Source organism: Crotalus tigris, unplaced genomic scaffold, assembly GCF_016545835.1.
Source record: "Crotalus tigris isolate CLP2741 ecotype Arizona unplaced genomic scaffold, ASM1654583v1 scf7180000017771.5222438, whole genome shotgun sequence".
NCBI lineage: Eukaryota > Metazoa > Chordata > Lepidosauria > Squamata > Viperidae > Crotalus > Crotalus tigris.
The window spans coordinates 3,324,368-3,339,330 of record NW_024096622.1 but is presented as its reverse complement, the minus strand read 5'-3'; the positions used below and the strand labels follow the sequence as shown (position 1 = coordinate 3,339,330).

The 14,963-nt window shown below is 36.2% G+C and overlaps 1 protein-coding gene across 1 annotated transcript in view; it reads right to left on the bottom strand.

Moving 5' to 3' along the window:
• DNAH14 (dynein axonemal heavy chain 14) overlaps positions 1-14,963 on the bottom strand; it is a 210,655-nt gene that overhangs the window by 124,932 nt on the left and 70,760 nt on the right. The window contains exons 17-26 of the mRNA XM_039341573.1: positions 13,814-14,004; positions 12,496-12,741; positions 11,701-11,822; positions 7,420-7,591; positions 6,092-6,196; positions 5,756-5,874; positions 4,019-4,093; positions 3,047-3,134; positions 1,611-1,858; positions 770-998 (exon numbers count right to left, since the gene is read on the bottom strand). Of these exons, the coding sequence (XP_039197507.1) occupies positions 770-998; positions 1,611-1,858; positions 3,047-3,134; positions 4,019-4,093; positions 5,756-5,874; positions 6,092-6,196; positions 7,420-7,591; positions 11,701-11,822; positions 12,496-12,741; positions 13,814-14,004 (1,595 nt within the window). The remainder of the gene's footprint in view (positions 1-769; positions 999-1,610; positions 1,859-3,046; positions 3,135-4,018; positions 4,094-5,755; positions 5,875-6,091; positions 6,197-7,419; positions 7,592-11,700; positions 11,823-12,495; positions 12,742-13,813; positions 14,005-14,963) is intronic.

The following is a 14,963-nucleotide window of genomic DNA, read 5'->3' as shown; positions in this document are numbered from 1 at the left end:
AGATTTATCACTCACATTTCATTATTTTGCCCCTTTTCTAAAGGATATCTGTGTTTTCAAGTTTAAAAATTCAAATTCTGAAAAAAATGAAGGCTCTTAAAAACATAGAATATATATGATATATGGAATGCCTTAGCAAAGAAAAAGAATTTCTGTTAATTCAGAATGCCTGCTAGCTAAACAGTGTCTTTTCACCTTTGGATACATGTGAGTTTTGTAATATATTATAAATTTTTGGTACTTTGGTTCTTAAGCTTATGTAAAAATTAATAAAAATCCTTGACAATGCTAAGCTTACATATAGCTACTTCTCTAAAATAGTTACATTTAAAATGTTTGCATATTTTGAAGGTTCCAAATTCTAAAGGCAGGATTAAAAATAAATATTAGCCTAACTTTTTGCAGATTAAAGAAAGTATATTTAAATAACATGCCACGAGACAAATAACAACAACATGTATGTTTTCTCTAAATAAATTCCTTCACTCTCTTTACTATTGCTGTGAAAGATTCGTTCCATTAAGTGGATCCCAGTCACTTGAGGACTGCTTATTAAAGCAAGAGAAAGAAGCTAGAGCACATGCTAAAAGGAGAGACAGAAGAATGTTTGACTAGGTAGGACTTATAAGGGTTTGTAAGAATTTGAAGGGAAATTGAGTAACAAATGGCAGAACTGTATTGTCCTGAAATATGTATTTACAATTATGTACAAAACATACCAATATACATTTTTCAAAAAGCATATCTTGATATAAAACATAGCACTTACTTTTGACAGATCTTTAACTGTCTCTGTTTTTCCTGTACCAGCTGGGCCAGCAAGACAGCATCCTAGATTTAATTGTAATGCTCCAGTAATGGTTAACCAACACTGATCAGTAAGAGGGGTGATAACCAATCGTGGAGAGCAGCCTAAATATTCATAACCATATTCAAAGGAAGCATAACCTTGAATAACTGTGCACAGGTTGGATTCATGCGATTTGTAACGCAATTGCCTGAATAAAATATGTTTGTGTAACAGTTAATGACTCATACAGATTATCAAATGTTATAGCTATCAGATTATACAGGTATAAAAATTCAGCGTAGTTGAAATTTAACTTTTCAGTATACAAAAATCAATCAAAAAAATCCATTTGGTACAAAGTTATGTTAAAAGGTATTTGGGAACTTGTGTGGACTTTGAAGAAGCAGAATTATTGACACTTGAACTTTAATGGTGGAGAAGATTCCTGAGAATACCATGGTAGCCAAATAAACAAACAAATGGATCATCATATTGATAAATCCAGAGTTTGCACTCGAGGCACAAATTATTAGGCTTATAATTTTCTAAACTTAATGTTTTCTTTGAATATGTATGGGCAGACTTCTTAAATGAACTTTTTGAGGCAGAGTGAATTCTGTATATCTGCTTGGAACCCCTGGGTAAAATGCATAAAGTCAATTTATGAACACACATTAAGAGGAATGGAATAATATTGCATCTGAAATTAAATATCTGCTTTGCATATTACATTTACATTTTGGTTTAGTTAAAGTACTTATTCTTAAACATATCTTAGTTACCCTAACCCTAGCATTTAGGGCAAACTCTTAAACTGTACCTTGTCCATTCAAAATCTTTAATGCCAATCTTTTGATCTATCAGTAAAGATAGTATATCTCTGTTATGGATGGATAAAGAAATCAAAGCTTCTAAAGTGCTTTGCTTATGGTAGGGAAGAATATCTGATGCTATCTCTGTAAGTTGCTCTAGAACGTTGATCAGATCATCCAGGTCTTCTATCATCTCCTTTTTTGAATTAGAACTCAACATAGCTGCTTCACATTCTTGAGAAAACTTTATGTGACTCTAAAAATAAAAATACTACATTAGTAATGATTATAACTTTTTAAATTATTTTCTTGTATTTGTATTTATTTATAAATAATGCAATTCTTAAACAGGAGAGTATTCAAACATTCTTCAGCGTATCTCCATTAGACTAAGCCAAGTCAAATTAAAATGAATTTCCCTTATTCCCTAAACCAGACTTGAGGGAAGGGAAAGAAATCAAAGTCCCAAGAATAGAAGAAAGGAACAGAAAAAATATTCTAAATATGGTGGAACATAGGATAGGAAGAAACAACTTAAATCCTAACAAGGCAGAGGAGCTAATTGTCCCCTAAATATCTGGTTGTTTGTTAACTCCTATACTTACTCAGGGTAGGATTATACTCTTCCTAAAACAGCAAGGTCCACAATCTGGAGTTGTGGCTGGTACATAAATTGCAAGCCTCTTTAAAATGGGAGATCCTAGCAGCAATCATTCATATCTTGGTCACCTGGAGTTCCAACTTGGCAATACACTTTACATGGGCTGCCTAGATTACTCAGAAACTTCAATTGGTACAAATTACAGTGTCTCACAGCTATGTTGGATGTATGTACTTTCTTTAAATCAACAAATGAGAATAATCTTTTTCATATTCATACATTTCTCAAAAGCCTACTAAAGAACAAAAATCTGGTCTGCACACATTTACCAGGATAAAACCACACTGCACTTTGGAAATATCATCCTTCCAAGCACACATAACAAACTTATCTTTAGTAATTTTTGCATTCATTCTTGCTATTTCTCCCTCTGTATAGGAAAGTAATACTAGCATTCTTCCCTTAGGCACAGGGGCAGTTTTCCCTTGTGTGTCATACATACAGTCTTATTTTTTAAAACATTCTCACAAACGTTATAACCCACTTTTCTTCCAATTTTTCTTGAACATTGTTATGGTTTTCTCTGACTCCAAGCTCAGAACCATATTCCATCAAGTTGTCAGCCAAAGAACCACACACAATCAATCATTTAAGCGTGACCAGGCAGAGTAGATGAGGGTGGATTCAGATGCTGAAGGCTAGATACTAGGAAGCTTCTAAACTTTTGCTAAAGTTGTCCAGTTTTAATTTTATTTATTAATTTAAAACATTTATAGAGCCACACATCTTCCAACCAAGTAAATTTATACTCAATATAGTTAAATAGTACTATATTTTGCTTACCACAATCAATATCACCTGTCCTGGGTGGGTAAAAAACCATTCTTTAAATTCCATTTGCTTCCACTCTGTAATTCCAACTTCTATAAACCTTAAAGTATGTTATATAGTCAGAAAAACATGAAATCTTTAAAAAATTATCTTTTATAAGTTATTAAGTCATCTCCAAGTTACTTAAAGAAAAGTTACTAATAGTAGAATTAGATTTTTCAAGAGATAGGTTTATATTGCTCATAATATATAATTCTCTTACAACATTAATATGAATATTTAGCATTCTACATGCTACAATATACTGATGACAAAGAATTGCCACCAATAGCACAAAGTGCAGAGGTCCCTGATCTCATTAATATATTCTGGTTCCATGGTGGAGACCTCGAAAATTATTCAGCTCTTCAATTGGGTTCTTCATCTAAATCAGACATGTCAAACACAAGGCCCGGGGTCCAGATGCGGCCCACAAAGTGATTTCATGTGGCCTGCAAAGCCATCCTGGAAACAGTGAGGTAACGGCCCCCGCTGCCAGCTGGGAGCCAATGTACAATTTTGTGGTGCCCATCTTGGCACTTGTCCCAGTGGACCATGCCTTGGCACTTGCCCCGGTCCCACCCCCTTCTGCCAGAGACCCTCAGATCTATCCCACTCCTGCCCAGGCCCCCACAGGCCCCCTTGACGTGAATGATGTAGAACTTGCTATGCCCATCCAGCCAACCCAGTAGGCTGCACCCACTCTGACCACACCCACCTGGCCCCCCAAGGGCAACCACAATGCTGATGCGGCCCTCAGTGAAATTGAGTTTGACACCCCTGATCTAAATGATCATGATTGCTCCCAATAGCCAATACATATTTTAAAGATGAGTTTACTTTGAACAAACTGCATACCAATTTAAAAAACCTGATGAGTTTTTTGTGATAGAAAAAGTAGATCAGCTATATTAGTAGCTTTTCATATGATTAACATATACTTACTTTCTTACCATATTGCATATGGTACTCTCAACATTTTTAAGCCATTGTTCAACAGAACCTCTAATACGAACACCTCTATGAAACAGAATTTTAAAATTCAGTTTTTAGGAATAAAGTCACATTTTAATATTTCACATTTCTATAAATTAGTAAAATACACCATCTAATGCAGTGGTTCTCAACCTTTCTAATGCCGCGACCCCATAATACAGTTCCCCATGTTGTGGTGACCCCCAATCACTTATACATCACCGGGGGCCAGGAGTGTGGCCAAAGAAAAGGGGAAAAAATGGCCGACAGCCTTGTTTGGTGACCCCCGTGAAATGGTCGTTCGACCCCAAATGGGGTCCCGACCCACAGGTTGAGAACCACTGATCTAATGGCTGATATCAACTATTTGAAAATAAAAATATATTTTGGGGATACAACTTTATTTTGTCCTGAAATGAAACTAATTTTTCAAGAACAAATAACAGTTTACAGACTTGTGTCCCAAGCCTGGAGTACTGTGGAACAGACTCATTTTTTTTAGCTATGTTGAGGTTTTATATGATTAGCTGGCTGCTATGTTTTTATTTGTTGTTTTATTTTAATATTTAGTATTTTTAGTGTTATATCATGTACTTGAAATGGAGGGCTACATAAATTTCATCAGGAGATTATTTTCTCCAGCTTTGTGAGGAACACTATCTGCATGGCTGGAGATTCACCTTCAAAGATGAACTGCTGGGAGGGAGAGGGGCTTGTGTGGGTTGGTTGAGGATTGGTGCTGTCTCCGGTTAACTGTGCAATTGATTTGGATTGCGAGGGGTTCCATCAGAAGACACATTGATCTACAACACTCCTCAGAATCGAAATCAATCACACCTTTCAATGATCCTGACCTGATGTAATCTCCCCATCACAAGCCTCTTTCTGATGACTCATTACATGACCTTCACTTGACACATCCACATCTGAAGCCCTTATAAATAGAACAGCACTGACACAGACATCCCCTAAACACTACTGAAGATGTTACCTAGCGAAATGTTCGGAAACCAACCCACAAGCTCGGAGAACAAAACTTCACCCTCATTCTTGAAGACTGCATAAAGGGATAGACAGTGCACACATGTGTGTGCATGCACTTACCCCCACACTCATGCTAGCACCACTGTGAGCATCCCGCCAGCACTAGCACCAAATCGAGCATCCTGCCGGCATTAGCGCTGCCCTGCCTGAGTGTCCCACTGGTGCTGGTGCCACTTTGCATCAAGCGTTCTGCCAGCACTCGTGCTGCCACAAGCATCCTGCTAGCACTAGCACCATCCTGCTACCAAGCATTCTGCCAGCACTAGTGCCGGCCTGAGTGGCCCGCCAGTGCTAGCATTGCGCTGTCCTGAGTGTCCCTCCAGAACTAGTGCCACACCGAGTATCCCATTGGCACTAATACCGCCCCGCACCAAGCATCCCACTAGCACTAGCGCCACCCCATTTGTGGCACTGCTCATGTGTGGCCCCATTTGTGCATGTAACAGTGTTTGCCTCCCTTTCCGGGCTGCCAAACCAAAAAGTTTGGGGACCTCTGCTGTATAGTATACTCTTCTTTCATGTTATTGTAACACTGACATTTTATTAATTCTTTTTCTTGGAATCAAAAACATATTGTAAAATTGAAAAATATGCTTGCACGCCTGTGGAAATTTTTCCTAATTGCATTTTACTTATATTTGATAAAGTAATAGCATACTGTACTTTGGTACTAGAAGAATCTCTCCTTCAGCAGATCTAATCATTAAAACCACTGGTGGTGTTTGATGTTGCGGCCGTATATATATCTTCCTCACATTTGAAAAACATTTCATAAGATGAGGCTGTATAACAGATATGAGGCAAATATTATTTTTTTGATGGATAAATTAGAAAGTAATGATAAAAATTATTTATTCACAAGCTAAAATATTACAAAGACAATAAAATCTAATAGAATTTAGCATAAGATATTAAAAAGGCATGATTACATTAAAATGGTTAAACTGACAAAAGCTTTATTTACAAATACAACTTTATAGATTTGATATTGAAAGTTACCTGTACAACATCAGGACTTTTACTTTCAGCTACTATTTCAAGGAGTTCTGCGTTGCTGAGAAAATAAAATCTTGGGAAAATCATACGTTTAACTTCAAGATACTCCTGACAGAAAATTAGAAAGTAGACTTTATTAAAAATAATAAAGTGAAATAAAATTATAAGTTCTATAATGAACTTGTTTTTCACTGGCTTCAGTTTTATCAGAACCACTTAAGTGCAATTTTGGGTTCAAAAAAGACTGTGCAGCTACATAATTTTTATAAATAAGGTTGGGGGACAAGATGTCATATGCTCAGTAGTGTGCTGGCAAATATTTAATAACTAGCTATCCAGGTGGTTGTTGCTGACAGTCACACCATACCACTAGTCATCAAACAGCTAGTTAGCGTGTCAGCCATTATAGTTCAATTAACTATATAACTATACTCTCAAATAGCTCCCAAAATAATAGGTATGAATTTTAACAATCGGCTCTCATGAGCTATTATGAGCCAGCTCCAGCACACCACTGCTCATACTGAAGATACATGTTTTTTACATACAGCACCAATATAAAACATGTATCTGCAATACATGACATCTTCACCCACTAACAATTCTTTGGTTAACACCATAAACAAGAACTTTTCATATAAACTGTTATTCGTCTACTAGTTCTTAACTTTCTCATAGCAATATAAAAAACTGAACAGGGTCATTATTTATTTTGGAAACATTGAAGTACTTTAGAAATCTAAAATTTGTGAAATCCAGAATACCCTGACCCATATAATTTTTATGAATGTGTGAATTAAAGCCTAATATTTTTCTAAATTTCACAGATGTCTGAATTTTATAATGCTATTCTTCTTTCTAAAAAGTACTCAGATGCAACTTGGAATTAATGATTTCAAGATAAAATATAATCAGAAGCTAATTTAAATTAAACTAATTCTTCTGGAAGACATTTAATATTTAATACGTTACTAATTATATCAGTGGCATTATTTACAGTATTGTGCTCATCTGCATTTTTTTTTTGTATTTTATTCTGAAAGCAATTGCCAACACTAAAGAGATAGGCAAACTGACAGGTTTTTCTCGGTATATAATAAACTTGTCTATGGACATGACCTAAGGAAAAGAGGCCAGTCTTAAAAGTTGCATCCCAATTCCTATCCATTTCTCTTTGCAAGAGGAATAAAGCTATAGTTCCTACAACAACAGAATGCTATGTATCAGGTACAGAAGCTAGTCTATGCTTCCTGCCTTTTCCTGCTTACAAAATGTTATTCATTGTAGTTCATGCTGATTCCTTGCCAGATATTAGAGATACTTTGACTTACCTCAAGAGCCTTCTGTATTTTTTCTAGTGATGCATTGTTGCTCTGCAGTATTTCAAAAATTCCACTTGTTGTAGTTGCCTTAAGAACATTTGGAGTCTCTGCTGCAAATTTCATGATTTCTTTCCATTTGTTATCAATTACAGAGAAGAGACTGGCTTCTCCTGGAAGTTGTCTGTTATTAAATCATATAAATATGTATATTCACATACACACTTAGTAAAAAACATCTAATCCCCCAAATTTAGATTTAGAAAAAAATGTGTTAATACATTAAGCTATATAGACAAAGAAGCAAACATTTTATGCTACTTTTCCCCAGCCAAAGATAACTTAGAAAGAAAAAAATAGCAATAGTAATAATGTGCATGCAATATCACATCTGAAAAAAAGAATACTAAATTATTTATATAATAATAATAATAATAATAATTGGACTTGATCTGTAATAACAGATTATTATTTCTTTGTTTTCCATCACTGTGTATCTGTGATGGGTAGACACCTTTTCTTCCAGTAGTTCTGCAGCTGCTGGCCCTGGTTGCTCAACCAACAGTCCTGAGTCCTGTAACCCATTTTTCACCAGATATCCAGGAACTCCAATATCTAGCGCAGACCTTGTTAACCCGCGCGACATCTGAGCCGGTATGGCATTCTGAAATTTACATCTCACCATATTTTTTATGGGAGAGACACTCTTTGTCTGACTCCTCTGATGAGACCTGTCCAGTATGGTTGAACCTCTGGCATAGCTCTCATCTTCCTCAGAGTACACAAGCCCCACAACCACGTCAAGGTAGTGAGGGATCTTGGAGGTCATCAATTCCAACCCCCTGCTAAGGCAGATAACCCTATACCATTTCGGACAAATGGCTGTCCAGTTTCTTCTTAAAAACTTCCACTGTTGGAGCATTCACGGCATTCCACTGGCTAATTGTTCTAACTGTCAGGAAGTTTCTCCTTAGTTCTAGATTGCTTCTCTCTTTGGTTAGTTTCCATCCATTGCTTCTTATCCTGCCTTCAGGTGCTTTGGAAAATAGCTTGACTCCCTCTTCTTTGTGGCAGCCCCTGAGATATTGGAAAACTGCTATCATGTCCCTGCTTGTCCTTCTCTTCATTAAACTAGACATATCCAATTCCAGCAACCGTTCCTTATATGATTTAGCCTCCAGTCCCCTAATCATCTTTGTTGCTCTTCTCTGTACTCTTTCGAGAGTCTCAACATCTTTTTTACATCGTGGTGACCAAAACTGGATGCAGTATTCCAAGTGTGGCCTTACCAAGGCATTAAAGAGTGGTATTAATACTTCACGTGATCTTGATTCTATCCCTCTGTTAATGCAGCCTAGCACTGTGTTGGCCTTTTTGGCAGCTGCAGCACACTGCTAGCTCATATTTAGGTGATTGTCTACTAGGACTCCGAGGTCCCTCTCACAGTTACTACTATTGAGCAAGATGCCACCTATGCTGTACTTGTGCATTTGGTTTTTCTTGCCTAAATGTAGAACCTTGCTTTTTTCACCATTGAATTTCATTTTGTTAGATAGCACCCAGTGTTCAAGTCTGTCCAGATCCTTCTGTATCTTAAGCCTGTGTTCTGGAGTGTTGGCTATTCCTGCCAGCTTGGTGTCGGCTGCAAATTTGATGACACCAAGCTGGCAGGAATACCCAACACTCCAGAAGACAGGCTTAGGATACAGGAGGATCTGGACAGACTTGAACACTGGGCGTTATCTAACAAAATGAAAATCAATGGTGAAAAAAGTAAGGTAATCAAACAACAAAAGATAAAGATAAAAGTAATCAAACAATATCTAACATGGGTAATTACCCTACAGCAGAATTTTCAAACTTTTTACGCCATAGAACCTGTCATTTAAAAATGACAGAGCACAAAAATGACAGGTTTTCCTGGAATTCCTGATCTAGAAGTAAAGCTAAGTAATGAACAAGTGTCTGTGCTTTGTGCATAACACTTTTCCATATATGCAGAAACATGTGCACATGCATACTCCTCCTGCAAGAAGTGGCAGCAGCACAATGCTCAAGCATAGATCCTAAGCACCAGGACCCTATGAGATGTTCCTTAGAAAAAGCTGCTCCTGGAAAAAAGGATAAGGATCCTTTGATCCTTTCTGATTTGCCTTGGATGGTGCTCAAAAATAGATTTGTATTGTTGCAAGAACTTACTATTGTATGCTCAGTACCTGGATTCTACGCATGGTCTGGTCCAGCACAAATAGTTTAGCAAAAGTAGGAATAAGTGTGATCCCACTTCCACAAAAATCTTCATGAGTCATCATTTGGGATCCCTTGTATTATTTTTATATTTAAATTATTTTAATGTTTAAAGTAACTCCCTAATTTCTCCAGAAAACATTGGTCAAATTAAGAAATATACCATATATGCCGGCGTATAAGGCGACTTCCGGAAGTGCTAAAATCGGCGCCAAAGACGGGGGTCGTCTTATACGCCGAGTTGTCTTATACGCCGGAAATACTGGTAGTTTCCGGCATATAAGAGGACGTTCTAGGAAGGCGACTCGGTGACAAAGACGGGGGTCGTTTTATACGCCGGGTCACCTTGTACGCCGGCATATACGGTAATAAATGAATGCTACTAGAGGTAGTTTATGTATAACAACACTGTTCATTTATGTACTATTTAAATGCTTTTTTAAAATTCAGAATCATTATTACAGAAATATATACTGGTATATATTAACAGTATGCAAACTATTTTGAACTCAAAGCAGTTGTTTCAAGGTCAAAATGGGATATTCCAACATCACCTGAAGATTACTGAATTTTACACTATTTCAGTAAGGACAAAATAGCCTATTTCAAACAGAACTGCTTTGAATTCAAAATTATTTGCACATTGTTAATATAGTAAATATCTTTTCATCTGTCAACTTATTTTCATGAAATTATTTTACATAACTACTAATGACATGTATTGTTATATTATTTAATAAATTATATTATTATTCCTTTTATTTTAATCTTTGTATATCACGAAGAATACCTTGGGGAAATGAGCAGCTACAAGGGCAATTTGGAAATAAATCTCCGTTTGGTTATCAACAGCAGACACTCGCAGATACAGAACTTTTATTATACATATTAGAAAACTACAACATTATATTACTTTTCAACATAATCACCATTCAAATTCAGGCACTTGTCATAACATCTTACAAGGTTTGAAATTCCTTAGTAGTAGTGCTCGGCGCCAAATCTGGGCTATGGGGGGGGGTGATCAAAACATCCCAACGGAACTGCTTCAAAAGTTCTTGGGCACGTCTAGTGGTGTGCAGGCAAGCATTATAGTGAATTAATACCACAACAGAAGTGGTCACATAGAAAATCCTGCCAAATGTGAAGATGCCAAAGGAGTACTGCTAGTGAAGTTCATGAACTGTGATTCGACCATCACTTCAGAAGTCTACTGTGAAACATTATGAAAACTCAGATAAGCCATCCATAATAAGCATTGGGGCATGCTGACTTCTGGTGTGGTGTTGGTTCATGATAATGCTCACCCACATACCTCTAGATGCACCCAAGAACTTTTGAAGCAGTTCTGTTGGGATGTTTTTGATCACCCCCCCCCCTTATAGCCCACATTTGGCAATGAGTGACTACTACTACTAAGGAATTTCAAACCTTGTAAGACATTATGACATGCTGCAATTTGAATGGTGATTATATCAAAAGGTAATGTAATGTTGTAGTTTTTTAATGTGTATAATAAAAAGTGCCTGTCATTGATAAGCAAACAGAGGTTTATTTCCAAATTGCCCTCGTAAATAAATTATATTAAATAAATGAGGAAACATTAGTAATTAATTTATTGCATTCCAAACCATTGCCCACAGCACAACTATCTGTAGCAGTGGTTTCCAAGCTTTTTCATCTAACAGCACACTGAGAAAATGCTAACTTGAGCAGTCACACATCTCATAGGGACTTCCGGAACTCCCATGATGTCCCATGGGGAAATCACATAATGTCATAGGACAGGTTATTGGATTCAGAAGAAGAAATGGAGGCAGTCCATCCCTGATGATATCATTGAAGAAAAATTCTGGCTCTGTGGCTGTGCAGCATTTCCTGTCATTTATTTGTGGCTCATTGATGCAACACAGATGTGGACTTTTCGTAGCACAGAAATTAAAACTGCTGATCTACAGCTAATGTTTAATATTTTAATATTTATTTGATTTGTATTTTATTTTGGCTATAATATTAACATTTAATTACCAAAGCACTTAAGCATACCTTTTTATTTCTGAAGCCTGAAAGATTGGCTCAAGATAAATCCAGTGTCTCTGACAAGTTAACCATTCCTCCAGAGTACAGGAAATGAGGTTTAACTTATGATCCCAAGCACGAACAAGATTCTACCATAAAAAAATGCAAAATAATTATCATCTGAGGCAGGCAAAGAATCTCCTCTTTTTTATATTTTAAATATGATAATTTAAACCACTATTGTAGGTAAAGCAGGAAATTTTAAAACTATACCTATTTTAAAAAATAAGTTATTTTTTAAAGTGTTGGTTATTACCTTTAAAGCTCTATATGGCTTAGGGCCAGGCTATTTGCGAGACCGCCTACTACCTCATAGTTCCCTTCGTCCGGTTAGATCCCACAGGCTGGGCCTCCTTCAGGTCCCGTCGGCCAAGCAGTGCCATTTGGCGGGGCCGCGGGGGAGGGCTTTCTCTGTGATGGCGCCCACATCTTGGAACCAGCTCCCCTGGGAGATTAGGACCGCTCTCACCCTGTTGGTTTTCCGCAAGCTGCTTAAGACCTGGCTTTTCCGGCAGGCCTGGGGTTTATAAAATCTGACCCCTGGATGAATATTATTGTATTGTTTGTTTTGTTAAGTTATGTTGTGTTTTTATTGTTAGCCGCCTGGAGTCCTGCGGGAGTGGGGCGGTCTATAAATTTTAATAAATAAATAAATAAATATTTCTGATTTTTCTCAGACATTTCAAATGGGAACCAACTACATGTAATAATTGAGCATCTCCATATTCAGACTATTTCACAACATCCCCAAGGAATGATTACCTTAATTGGTTCAACAAAACAAGAACTTTTAATGGTTGAAATTGTCATCAGAGACTCTTCTAACAGAGTAGTTACATCTTCCACAGACGAAATAATACAAATACTAGATGTTTCAGTGTAATAGGGACATAAGTGGAAATCAGTTTTCTGCCAAAGGCTAATGATTTTTTTCAACATTACTTCAAGAGTTGTTTCTTTGGAAGCTCTTATGGATATTTCATTAATATCTTTTCTATACTGAAACATCTAAAGAAAGAAATAGGAGATATACTAAAGTATGCTGATAAACAAAACAAATTATATAAATAATTAAGTTGCATATTCAGCAAATGTGATTTTTCATAAAAATGTGAAAATGCAGAACCATCCATTAATACACATTAATCATGTCTTGTAGAAAATAAGCACATGATCACTGCTTACTTTGTCACTGGTGTGCTCTTTAGAGGAACTGTACACTGTCAAGAGTCACTTGACAGTTAAACGGGAAGCATATAAATTTAACAAATAAATAAATATCTGCAATTCAGAGCAGTCATCCCTTTTCCTAGGGTTATGCAACTAATCTTCCAGATCTGCCATCTGATCACAGAAAAATATGTATTTGTTTTCGGGAGTAGTAGATGTATGCTATATTTACCTTCCTGTGCAATCTAAAGCACGTTTTGCTTTCAGATCCAATGCATTGTGCATCCCAACTATGCAAATATTTTCTACAGCAATGCAAAATATCAAGGGCCAGATATTTTGATAGTAGCGTATTATAAATTTTATTAAAAACAATTGTATCACAGCATGGAAAAAAGCACTGGAGGAAGCTTGCCAGCTTACATTCTTCTCCAGTAGCAGAAATATACACACACACACACACACACACACACACACACACATACACACACATATATACATACATATATATATATATACATAACAGTTTTTAAAAAGATGTCATAATCTTAAATTCTTTTTTGGGGTGGGTGAACAATAATCTGAGAAAATGGAAAAGGGAATCTGGAAATCTCTCAAGACCTATTTGAGATTACACATAGTATCCAAAAATGTATAAAAGTCTAATATAAGAAAGACAGATTCCCCATGTGTAAGGTCAGAATACATCACTTCCTTAAAAAATGGAAAGAATTCACTCAAAACTCAAATTGATAAAAATTAATAAAACATGGAGAAAGTACTGTACATTAAATAGAAAATCTAAGAAAATGTTCACTTCAAACTACAAAAAATAAGACATGAGCCAAATAACAAAAATAAGCACGTGTTTTTAGAAGTGGTATTTCTAAATTATAAATCATAAAATTACACTGAGTTCCAGGATCTTCTCCAGAGTAAGTCTTTTATCCCAAGAAATTGACTCTCCAACAATATTCTGTATTATTTCCCAATGCCTTCGTTGAAGACTAGGATTCCTTAAAGATATGATTATAGGCAATGATTCCTTAAAATCCAATAATGATGTCTTCATAATGGGTAAAATAGTATTTTCTGGCAACCCTTCAAATATGAAAAAGTTACATCAGAACACTTTTCATAAAATGTTTGAAATCTGAGCTTTTGTTGATCTTTCTTTACATAAGATTGTTTTGAATTTTTGACAGACCTCTCCTTGAAATTATAGACTCACAGAATGTCAGATTTGGAAGAATCTTTGGAGATTAACTACTCTGTTTATGTCCTTGCTCAGTACAGGAATACACTAGCGCAACACGACCAACCATCTTATGAGGTGGCCCTAATGTGCAATCAAATCTACTTGTAATTTAAACCCATTATTTCTTGGCCAATTTTCTAGAACAATTCTTGTCAATTCTGCCAATTTCTACAAGGCATCCCTTAGATCAGTGGTTCTCAACCTGTGGGTCGGGACCCCATTTGGAGTCGAACGACCATTTCACGGGGGTCACCAAACAAGGCTGTCTGCCATTTTTTCCCCTTTTCTTTGGCCACACCCCTGGCACCTGGTGATTTATAAGTGGTTGGGGGTCACCACAACATGGGGAACTGTATTATGGGGTCGCGGCATTAGAAAGGTTGAGAACCACTGCCTTAGATACTTGAAGAAAGGTATAGTGTCTCTTTACAGCCTCATTTTCTCCCAGCTAAAAATATCTAACAATTGAAGCCACTGATACTCTTTATTATTATTATTATTATTATTTATTATAAATTTTTAGAATTTTACAATAAAAACCCCTTCCCCAATCCCTCCCAACCCACCCCAAAACCCTCCCCCATTCTTCCCAGAGCTGAATACAGGGTTAACTAGAACTTAAAAGAAAAAAACTTTTAAACCCAGAAAAACCTTAAACAAATATAATTACATTTAATAAACTAATTATTAAATACTTTAACTCCATTATATATAAAAAACAGAAAGAGAAAAAAAAGAAAATAAAAATAAAATAAATAATAATAATAATAAAAAACACAAAAAATCTTAAACTTTAAATATA